Source organism: Pseudophryne corroboree, chromosome 5, assembly GCF_028390025.1.
Source record: "Pseudophryne corroboree isolate aPseCor3 chromosome 5, aPseCor3.hap2, whole genome shotgun sequence".
Classification (NCBI taxonomy): domain Eukaryota; kingdom Metazoa; phylum Chordata; class Amphibia; order Anura; family Myobatrachidae; genus Pseudophryne; species Pseudophryne corroboree.
In genome coordinates, this window is record NC_086448.1 from 150,266,873 (window position 1) to 150,279,055 (window position 12,183).

The following is a 12,183-nucleotide window of genomic DNA, read 5'->3' on the forward strand; positions in this document are numbered from 1 at the left end:
CCACAGAATGTGCAAGTTGAATTGTACTACAAATCCAACGAGCAATAGTCTGCTTAGAAGCAGGAGCACCCAGCTTGTTGGGTGCATACAGGATAAACAGCGAGTCAGACTTTCTGACTCCAGCCGTCCTGGAAACATATATTTTCAGGGCCCTGACAACGTCAAGTAACTTGGAGTCCTCCAAGTCCCTAGTAGCCGCAGGCACCACAATAGGTTGGTTCATGTGAAAAGCAGAAACCACCTTAGGGAGAAATTGAGGACGAGTCCTCAATTCTGCCCTGTCAGAATGAAAAATTAAGTAAGGGCTTTTATATGATAAAGCCGCCAATTCTGACACACGCCTGGCTGAAGCCAGGGCTAACAGCATCGTCACCTTCCATGTGAGATATTTTAAGTCCACAGTGGTGAGTGGTTCAAACCAATGTGACTTAAGGAACCTCAAAACAACATTGAGATCCCAAGGTGCCACTGGAGGCACAAAAGGAGGTTGTATATGCAGTACCCCTTTTACAAATGTCTGAACTTCAGGTACTGAAGCCAGTTCTTTCTGGAAGAAAATCGACAGGGCCGAAATTTGAACCTTAATGGACCCTAATTTTAGGCCCATAGACAGTCCTGTTTGCAGGAAATGGAGGAAACGACCCAGTTGAAATTCCTCTGTAGGGGCCTTCTTGGCCTCACACCACGCAACATATTTTCGCCAAATGCGGTGATAATGTTTTGCGGTTACATCCTTCCTGGCTTTGACCAGGGTAGGGATGACTTCATCTGGAATGCCTTTTTCCTTCAGGATCCGGCGTTCAACCGCCATGCCGTCAAACGCAGCCGCGGTAAGTCTTGGAACAGACAAGGCCCCTGCTGGAGCAGGTCCTTTCTTAGAGGTAGAGGCCACGGGTCTTCCGTGAGCATCTCCTGAAGTTCCGGGTACCAAGTCCTTCTTGGCCAATCCGGAACCACGAGTATCGTTCTTACTCCTCTCCTTCTTATGATTCTCAGTACTTTTGGTATGAGAGGCAGAGGAGGGAACACATACACTGACTGGTACACCCACGGTGTCACCAGAGCGTCCACCGCTATTGCCTGAGGGTCCCTTGACCTGGCGCAATATCTGTCTAATTTTTTGTTTAGACGTGACGCCATCATGTCCACCTTTGGTTTTTCCCAACGGTTTACAATCAGGTGGAAGACTTCTGGGTGAAGTCCCCACTCTCCCGGGTGAAGGTCGTGTCTGCTGAGGAAGTCTGCTTCCCAGTTGTCCACTCCCGGAATGAACACTGTTGACAGAGCTATCACATGATTTTCCGCCCAGCGAAGAATCCTTGCAGCCTCTGCCATTGCCCTCCTGCTTCTCGTGCCGCCCTGTCTGTTTACGTGGGCGACTGACGTGATGTTGTCCGATTGGATCAATACCGCCTGACCCTGAAGCAGGGGTTTCGCTTGACTTAGGGCATTGTAAATGGCCCGTAGTTCCAGAATGTTTATATGAAGAGATGTTTCCATGCTTGACCACAAGCCCTGGAAGTTTTTTCCCTGTGTGACTGCTCCCCAGCCTCTCAGGCTTGCATCCGTGGTCACCAAGATCCAATCCTGAATGCCGAATCTGCGGCCCTCTAGAAGATGAGCACTCTGCAACCACCACAGGAGAGACACCCTTGTCTTTGGTGACAGGGTTATCCGCTGCTGCATCTGAAGATGCGAACCGGACCATTTGTCCAGTAGATCCCACTGAAACGTTCTTGCATGGAATCTTCCGAATGGAATTGCTTCGTAAGAAGCCACCATTTTTCCCAGGACCCTCGTGCACTGATGCACTGACACCTGGGCTGGTTTTAGGAGGTTCCTGACTAGCTCGGATAACTCCTTGGCCTTCTCCTCCGGGAGAGAAACCTTCTTCTGGACTGTGTCCAGAATCATTCCTAGGAACAGAAGACGTGTCGTTGGAATCAGCTGCGATTTTGGAATATTTAGGATCCACCCGTGCTGACGTAACACTATCTGAGATAGTGCTACTCCGACTTCTAACTGTTCCCTGGACCTTGCCCTTATCAGGAGATCGTCCAAGTAAGGGATAATTAATACGCCTTTTCTTCGAAGAAGAATCATCATTTCGGCCATTACCTTGGTAAAGACCCGAGGTGCCGTGGACAACCCAAACGGCAGCGTCTGAAACTGATAATGACAGTCTTGTACTACAAACCTGAGATACCCTTGGTGAGAAGGGTAGATTGGGACGTGGAGATAAGCATCTTTGATGTCCAGAGACACCATATAGTCCCCTTCTTCCAGGTTCGCTATCACCGCTCTGAGTGATTCCATCTTGAATTTGAACCTTTTTATGTAAGTGTTCAAGGATTTCAGATTTAAAATTGGTCTCACCGAGCCGTCCGGCTTCGGTACCACAAACAGCGTGGAATAATACCCCTTTCCTTGTTGTAGGAGGGGTACCTTGATTATCACCTGCTGGGAATACAGCTTGTGAATGGCTTCCAGAACTGCCTCCCTGTCGGAGGGAGACTTTGGCAGAGCAGACTTCAGGAACCGGCGAGGGGGAAACGCCTCGAATTCCAGTTTGTACCCCTGCGATACTACCTGTAGAATCCAGGGATCCACTTGCGAGTGAGCCCACTGCGCGTTGAAATTCTTGAGACGGGCCCCCACCAAGCCTGAGTCTGCTTGTAAAGCCCCAGCGTCATGCTGAAGACTTGGCAGAAGCAGGGGAAGGCTTCTGATCCTGGGAAGCGGCTGCATGGTGCAGTCTTTTTCCCCTTCCTCTGCCCCGGGGCAGAAAGGAATGGCCTTTTGCTCGCTTGTATTTATGGGAACGAAAGGACTTATCACATACCTCATTCAATTCATCTGACTCAGGAAAAACTATTGGTAGTTTTTTCACCCCCCACATAATACCCTTCTTAGTGGTATTTGTAGTGTCAGAAATGTGCAATGCTTCCTTCATTGCCGTGATCATGTAACGTGTGGCCCTACTGGACATTACGTTCGACTCATCACCGTCGACACTAGACTCCGTATCTGTGTCTGGGTCTGTGTCGACCCACTGAGGTAACGGGCGTTTTAGGGCCCCTGACGGTGTCTGAGACGCCTGGACAGGCACTAATTGATTTGCCGGCTGTCTCATGTCGTCAACAGTTTTTTGCAAAGTGTTGACATTATCACTTAATTGTTTGAACACGATCATCCAGTCAGGTGTCGACTCCCTAGGGGGTGACATCACTAACGCAGGCAATTGCTCCGCCTCCACATCATTTTCCTCCTCATACATGTCGACACACACGTACCGACACACAGCACACACACCGGGAATGCTCTGATAGAGGACAGGACCCCACGAGCCCTTTGGAGAGACAGAGGGAGAGTCTGCCAGCACACACCCAGCGCTATATATATATACAGGGATAACCTTATATAAGTGTTATTCCCTTATAGCTGCTGTTTATATTGTCATTTGCTGCCAATAGTGCCCCCCCTTCTCTTTTTTACCCTGATTCTGAAGCAGGACTGCAGGGGAGAGTCAGGGAGCCGTCCTTCCAGCGGAACTGTGAGGGAAAATGGCGCTTGTGTGCTGAGGAGATAGGCTCCGCCCCTTCACGACGTCCTTATCTCCCGCTTTTTTGTGTAAAAATGGCAGGGGTTAAAATACATCCATATAGCCCAGGAGCTATATGTGATGTATTCTTTTGCCACCTAAGGTATTATCATTTATATTGCGTCTCAGGGCGCTCCCCCCCAAGCGCCCTGCACCCTCAGTGACCGGAGTGTGAAGTGTGCTGAGAGCAATGGCGCACAGCTGCGGTGCTGTGCGCTACCTTAGTCTGAAGACAGGATTGTCTTCTGCCGCCGATTTCACCGGACCTCTTCGTCTCTTCTGGCTCTGTAAGGGGGACGGCGGCGCGGCTCCGGTGACCCATCCAGGCTGTACCTGTGATCGTCCCTCTGGAGCTAATGTCCAGTAGCCTAAGAAGCCCAATCCACTCTGCACGCAGGTGAGTTCGCTTCTTCTCCCCTTAGTCCCACGATGCAGTGAGCCTGTTGCCAGCAGGACTCACTGAAAATAAAAAAAACCTAAATTAAACTTTTATTCTAAGCAGCTCAGGAGAGCCACCTAGCCTGCACCCTTCTCGTTCGGGCACAAAAATCTAACTGAGGCTTGGAGGAGGGTCATAGGGGGAGGAGCCAGTGCACACCACCTGATCCTAAAGCTTTTATTCTTGTGCCCTGTCTCCTGCGGAGCCGCTATTCCCCATGGTCCTTACGGAGTCCCAGCATCCACTAGGACGTCAGAGAAAAGTGGAATTATATGGTTGGGGCTAATTAATAATAGGGATTTTGAATGTAATGATTAGAAAGAGACTATATTATTATATTGAGTGGGGTCTCTGTAATGTAAACTTAATTTCATATTGCCGTGAATAGCAGCGATAAGAACTTGCAATAACCGGGTCTAAAACTCAATTAATTAATAAATATGCCCCAAAACTTTTGTGCCTAAAGTGTCCCTCGGTAGGGGGAAGGTTGCTCTGCTCAGGAAAACAGCGGGGAATAGATAGCATGCACACTTGTGCATCATCTATTCACAAGAGAGAGTGACTGGGGACATGGGCAGCAGCTTACAGAGCACTGGACATACCCCCACCATGCTGGAAATATATGGGGGGGGGTGGTAGCTCATGGGTACTGCGTTTCTAGAGAGGAGGAGGCCTGTATGCAGGATCTGTCTGGACACCTCCTCTCTAGCTGTCAGCGCTTAGCTTTGGGCACTAGGGTCCCTAGCGCTGTCCCAGAGTCTACAGCGCATGTGCAGATCTCTGGGAAAATGGCTCAGCGGACATTTTCCCAGTGATTTTTCTACTGTAGATGCACGAAACACTGGTAAAATGGCGCAGCGCCATTTTCCCAGTGATATCTGCAGCGCTGCTGCTGTGCCGCGGGACTCCGGAAGGTAAGTATTAAAAATAATGGGTGCAGGGTGTGCCTGGGGGCCCGTGTGCACCACACACACTGCACCCATTATAAATATGCCAATGGTTTCCCATGAAGCCATGCTCCCTAATTTAGGGCACACCTTGGAAGGCTCATGCAAGGGTCCCTCTTGGCTCGGCACAAAAGTTGGGAGATATGCAGCCTATAAAATTACATCAGCTGATTGTATGCTATGGAGCAACTCCTCCCCTTTATCTCTCTCTCTCCAAGGTTTGATACATCTCTTCAGGTCAGGCCATGTCTGGGACCAGCAGTACCCATAATAATGTTTATTTTCAGTACTATGGGGGTCATTCAGAGTTGATCGCTAGCTGCCGTTGTTCACAGCGCAGCGATCAGGCTAAAAATTGGCATTTCTGCATATGCACCGCAATGCGCACGCGCAACGTATGGGTACAAAGGCATTTGTTGTTTTGCACAGGTTCTAGCAAAGTTTTCAGTCGCACTCAAGGCCGCAAGAAGATTGACAGGAAGGGGGCGTTTCTGGGTGTCAACTGGCCGTTTTCAGGGAGTGTTAGAAAAAACGCAGGCATGGCTGGGCGTTCGCTGGGCGGGTGTATGACGTCAAATCCGGACACGAATAGGCTGAAGTGATCGCAAGCGCTGAGTAGGTTCAGAACTACTCAGAAACTGCACAAACTGTTTTTGCTGAGCTCGGCTGCACATGCGTTCGCACTTCTGCTAAGCTAAAATACACTCCTCAGTGGGCGGCGGCATAGCGTTTGCACGGCTGCTAAAACTAGCTAGCGAGCGATCAACTCGGAATGACCCCCAATGGCAGAAGGAGGTCAGCTATACTGTGACTGGCTAACAGCCATGTGTTACTGATCTCTGACACAGCCAAGCTAATATATGCTGCAAATGATTGGTATACATAAGTTATTTAATATTGCTTTATGGTCTATACAGGATTCTTACCACAGCAAACTGCAGCAGGTCATCGCCTAGTTCATTTTTAATTTTTCGGAACAAGCTGACGACGGCTTTACACGGACCACACCAGGCCTGATAGATGTCCACCACTAGAGAAAGAGCCAGTGATCAAACATTAGTGTGTAGTGATGTTACAGACTATACCAGCCGATACCAGACTCCACGTGCATAACACCTTACACTACGCAGGAATCATTGTTCAGGTGATCGTGTCATTTCACTTAGCACTGCCTTTATATGTCATCTCCCAACAGCTGCTTCATAATGGACTTTATTTCTGTGCACAGACCGGGGTAGACGATGTGTGACACTCCAGCTGCTGTGGGACTGCTGTGGGACTACATATCCCAGTTTGCTGTTAGGGCATGCTGAAATTGTGGCATGGTATTCTGGGATGTATAGTTCCACAGTAGCTGGCGTGCCAGATGTTTCCTACCCCTGACATAGACCATTGTTTGGCAGTTCTCTGGGATATTTACATGACTGGGCGACTGTGCAATACAGGCACATATGTCACATGTTTTATTTCCCGCATCTCCTCTGGTTTCATTATCTGTTACAATGTATTTTAGTATAAAGAAACTCCTGATCACTTCACATTGTTCACCCTTATTATACAGCAGATTATGGTGCGGCTTCAGAGATGTACGCAAACCTGATTTTTTATCTACGCCTGCGCAGGACACGTATGGTGCTTGTGCAGATTGGGTCCTGCGTTGTTGAACGCAGTGCGGCTGCAGACATCAGGTGAGTGACAGTGGGGGTAATTCAGAACTGATCGTAGATGTGCTAAATTTAGCACATCTACGATCAGCTTCCCTGACATGCGGGGGGACGCCCAGCACAGGGTTAGTCCGCCCGCATGTCAGGCCCTACCCCCTGCACAAGTACAAAAGCATCACATAGCGGCGATGCTTTTGTACTCATAGAGTAGCTCCCTACCAGCGCGGCTCCTGCACGCTGGCAGAGAGCTACTCAGTGCTGCTTGGGTCGCAGAGGCTGCGTGTGACATCACGTAGCTGCCGCAGCCCGCCCCTCCAACCATCCGGGCACGCCTGCGTTGCCCGGATCATGCCCCCTAAACGGCTGCCAAACGCCGCCGAACCGCTCCCTCCTGCCTCTGCCTGTCAATCAGGCAGAGGCAATCGCAGGGCTAAGACAGCCGTCGGCACAGCAGTGATCAGGTCTGAATTAGCCCCAGTGATGGGGAGGGGGTGGTAATGGGGAACGGTCTACAAAACAGGGGCGTCAGCCCTGTTCTATCGGCCTGCCAACATCAGTGTCTGCATCTTCTGACACCTCTGCAGTATGAATTTCCTGGCCAATGGGCACGCAGGTGATCCGATGCAGCGTTTCTGGATGCTGCAGCGGATCACAGAAGCTGGTAGGAGCCGTCTATGCACACAAGACGCCTTCTACAGCATTAGCATATTATCACACAGCAGCTGTGCCCAAAGACGTAGCTTCTGTGCTACTGCGTCCGTCTCTGAAGCGGACCCCATGTTGGTACAGTCTAAAAAATAACAATAATAATAATAATAATGTAATTTGTAGAACTGTCCCCACACACATGCTGAGCAACAGGAGTAGAAATCACTTTGGCCACATATACAGGGGGTCAGATTGGATAAACATCTGTACATTCAGCCTATTCAGCAGATCACTTCCAGCCTTTGCTGCCATCAGGGGGCTACAGAGGGCACATGTGTAAGGGGCCAAGACTGACTAGGGGGCCCGATCTTCCCCAACACCTTGAACTGAACTTGGGAAGAGAACAGATCAGTGAGCATGTGAGGAGGTCTGATGGGCATGCACAGGGCATGTGAGGAGAGCTGATTGGCATGCACAGGGCATGTGAGGAGGTCTGATGGGCATGTACAGGTCATGTGAGGAGGTCTGATGGGCATGCACAGGGCATGTGAGGAGAGCTGATGGGCATGTACAGGGCATTTGAGGAGGTCTGATGGGCATGCACAGGGCATGTCATGTGAGCAGCAGGGCCGTAACTAGGTGTGTGCCGGTGGTGCCAATGTACTGTGTGCACTGTACCGCTGGCAACACCCGTAGTTCTGCACCACAATGTGTGTCTGCAGTAGTACCCGACCCATGTTACAGTATAGCCACGGTCAGCAATGCCGGATCCCACCCCTTACCGCCACCTGCACTGCAGACACGCTACGCTACATCACACCCCCACGGTGGTAACACTGCTGTGGGCAGTCATGCCCAACACTCCCCATCCCAACAGGTGTAGTACAGTGCAGCCTGACCCTGACAGGAGGTTACAGTGAGCCGTGAGCAATGCTTCCTTATCCCCCCTTCCCGCTGCTGCTGCCGCCGCTGGTGTTTAAAGTGAGCCGCGGGCAATGCTTCCAGCCCCCCCGCTGTTTAGTGAGCTGCGGGCAATGCTGCCTGATCCTCCCTTCCCACTGCCACTGGAGGTTATAGTAAGCCGCGGGCATGGCTGCCCGATCCCCCCGCTGCTGCTGTTGCCGCCACCGCCAGAGTTTAAAGTGTGCTGTAGGCAATGCTGCCCGCCCCGCCCCCCGCTGTTTAGTGAGCCATAGGCAATGCTGCCGGATACCCCCTCCCCCATACACTGAGCTGCGGGCATTCATGTCCTCCACCCCCTACCTGTGCAGGCTACAGTGAGCTGTGGGCTATAATGCCGGACCCCCCCCCCCCCCCTCATATGTCTGTGCAGCCCCACAAACCCCCTTCCCCCCAGAATACACTGAGCAACAGACATTCATGTCCTCCACCACCTCCCCATGGAGGTTACAGTGAGCCACGGACTGTGATGCCTGATCTCCCCCCCTCTCAGAGTTACAGTGCAGCCTAACAACCCCCCCAGGATACACTGAGCAATGGGCATTCATGACCTCCACCAGGGCCGTAACTAGGTGTGGACGGATGGTGCTTAGCACACATCGCATTTATGCAGTGGGGACACCCTCCGTGCCAACTGACCACCGCCAGCTGCAGCGCTGTCCGCTATAACTTATAACGTTGTGCCAGACTCCTCTGCTGGACGCACAGCTGCTATCATGTACATTATAGCCAGCAGCGCTGCTCGGTCTCCCTCTGTGCAACATCCCCGCTCCTCCCCCCTCCTCCTCCTCAGCTCATGCAGCAGCACACCTTTCCTTACAGCCCGGGCAGAGATGCGCCTCCTCCTGGATGGGAGCTATGCAGGGGATGCCAGGAGGACTGAGTTTAAACAGACTGGCGGCAGCAGCGCTGACTCCACAGTGTACTGCTGTCACCCGCACATGGACATCTCCCTGCTGCCACCGCCATGGTACCCCTGCACTCCAGGAAGAGGTAGCTCAGGTCAGGCGGGTGAGTGCACTGCTGCCATCATCACATAGGTACACGTGTGTGTGTCCCATGTACTTCACCACTCTCTCTGTCTCTCTACCTGCCACCTACCACCATCCCAACCATATCTCTCTCCCTTCCATTTCTCTCCCCCTCTCGCTCTCGTAACTTTATCTATCGTAATGCATAAAAGGGGACTCTATCTGTCGTAATGTGTAAAAGGGAGCTATGGCTGCCATAATGTGTAAAAGGGAGCTCTTTGGCCACGCCCCTTTCCAGTGAAACCACGCCCCTATATTTTTGGACTGGCCCTGTTTTGTAAATGGGAAGGGGTGCTGATATGGGTTCTTGCACACATCGCTAAAATGTCTAGTTATGGCACTAGTGAGGAGATCTGATGGGCATGTACAACAGGGTATGTGAGGAGATCTGATGGGCATGTACAGGGCATGTGAGGAGAGCTGATGGGCATGTACAGGGCATGTGAGGAGAGCTGATGGGCATGTACAGGGCATGTGAGGAGGTCTGATGTGCATGTACAGGACATATGAGGAGGTCTGATGGGCATGTACAGGGCATGTGAGGAGGTCTGACAGCATGTGGGGGTGCAGTTTTGGAATACGTGTGGGATCTGAGGGCTTGTCAGAGTGTGGGGACATTTGGGGGAAATTTGGAGCAAATACTTTTACTCTGCTTCCGGCATTCCTGCGGTTTGCTAGTGTGATCAGAAGACGACTGTACATAGACAATGGCAGCAGTCATGTACGGTAATCTGTCTACTGCATTTGCCAACACACTGTAATATGCCAGATATTGGCCAGATATAGGTAAATATAATTCCTGTATAACAGCTTTGTTCTAAGCTGACACATCTGGTAATTGTTCTCTATCACATACAGATAATAACTAAATGTTAGTATTTACATGTAAGGCACAAAGCACATTGATGACATGTACAAGAGGTTACTGACTGGTTACTCTAATGTCACTTTCATACCTAAAATGCAGGGACTTACCATTGAATACGGTCCCGGGATCATGCAGGGATATTCCCGGGTTAGGCGCCTTTCACACCGCAGTCAGCAGCCTGGCATGTTGCCGGGTTGCTGATGTCAACAGTGACACGGCGGGGGCGGCGCATGGAGATCACATGATCTCCAAGCGCCGCCCGTACATAGAGAGTGAACGTGAGCTGGGTCGCATCGACCCGGCACTGTTTCACACCGCACATGAACACGGGTTATGCGTGTTCATGTGCCCGTGTTCAGAGGTGCTGGTGTGAAAGGGGTATAAGACACAGTTACAATGCTCAGCTAATGATAGTAGGCTCCAGTAGTCACTAGTACCCCTGTTACACTCGCAGTGAAAGGTCATTCCCGGGAATGTGTCCCGGTGTATTTGACCGGACACATTCCCGGGAATGACCCTTTCACATTAGCGGGCCGACCAGGCATATTGCCGGGTCGGTGACGTCACCGCTGACTCTAGCGGAGGCGGCGCTTGGAGATAATCTTCTCCAAGCACCGCCTCCTCCTATGCCGAGAACGGGTGCCGGGTCGCCTTGACCCGGTATGCCCGTTCACACTGCACAGCTTCCCGGGACGGTCCCGGGTTCAACCCAGGTCGAGACCTGGGTTGAAATCCCGGGATGCTTGTCCTGGGAAATTGTCCCTGTACCCATTCACACTCACAAAAATCCCGGGATGATGCGCGTTCACGTACAATATCCCGGGATTTTTCTGCGAGTGTAAAAGGGGTATTATTAGTAACAAGGATACAGGATACTACTACAGGCCCTAGAGATAACATGGAAGTGCACAATCCATCTCTGAGAGATAAATTAACTGGAATTAATGATTGTAATTGTTAGAAAATGTAGCTTTCATACATATGAGTCCTTTGGAAGACAGAACCTCCTCCCAGTGCTCTTGGTTAGTGACTGCAATCTGATAAAGGAAACAAAACAAAGTTCACATTATTATTATGGTCCTGGTCATAGTCACAGCTAGTATTAAGCACCACAGGGTCCTATCAAATGTGCTGCTAAAATATGCAGGAGACATAAAAACATAGAATGTGATGGCAGATAAGAACCACTTGGCCCATCTGGTCTGCCCATGTAGTCCCATGAATAAAAGTAAAACAAATTTTTCATTCTACGCCATTGCCAAGCGTACTATTGCACATTATTTATAGCTACTATTTCATAAAACATCAATGATCATAACCATTTTACACTAACATTACTATTAACATTTCTCCAAAAGTTAGTAATACCCCTTTCATACCACTGCATAAAACCTGGGTTATTGCCGGTTTAACCAAGGTTGCAACTCGGTGTAAAAAGGTTAACCAGGGTACAGTGACGGACCTAGGTTACAAGGCAGTGCAAACGGGTAACCTGGGTTGTCCGACCTGGGTCCCTTTCAAACCCTATGGAGAGCTAGCTCATCAGCGCTAGGACATAGTTGCCTACCCTCCCTCATTCTGCAGGAGACTCCCTGAAATAGCAGCAATCTCCCTCACTCCCTTACAGGGTCGGACTGGCCCACCGGGGTACCAGGGAAACCACCGGTAGGCCCCACTGCCTGAGGGCCCACTCCTTCCTCTAGGGATCAGGTTCCAGACTGTGCACTTGTATTATACATGGTTGATATGTTGCATTACATTACACTGAACTATTGTGTATTTCAAGCCTCTGTGGAGGCTGGCCACACCTCCTTTGTAGACTGGCCAGACCCCTAAGTATGGTCCCCTATAACTGCATTCCCCCGGTGGGCCCTTCATGCTCCAGTCCGACACTGCTCCCTGAATAGTCCATCAATCTACCTGATTGCACCTTACCCCAATTATGCAGCTGTTACATTCTTGGAGGGGGGGAGGGGGGGGGGGAAATAAATCATAGATACATACATTCAAATGGGATCATCAGTG

At 50.6% G+C, this 12,183-nt stretch overlaps 1 protein-coding gene across 2 annotated transcripts in view; it reads right to left on the bottom strand.

Annotated features, from left to right (window-relative positions):
- The window catches only part of NME9 (NME/NM23 family member 9), an 89,929-nt gene that overhangs the window by 58,768 nt on the left and 18,978 nt on the right, over nucleotides 1-12,183 (bottom strand). For both annotated transcript variants that reach the window (XM_063921818.1, XM_063921819.1), the window contains exons 2-3: nucleotides 11,138-11,195; nucleotides 5,914-6,017 (exon numbers count right to left, since the gene is read on the bottom strand). In XM_063921818.1, the coding sequence (XP_063777888.1) occupies nucleotides 5,914-6,017; nucleotides 11,138-11,195 (162 nt within the window). The remainder of the gene's footprint in view (nucleotides 1-5,913; nucleotides 6,018-11,137; nucleotides 11,196-12,183) is intronic.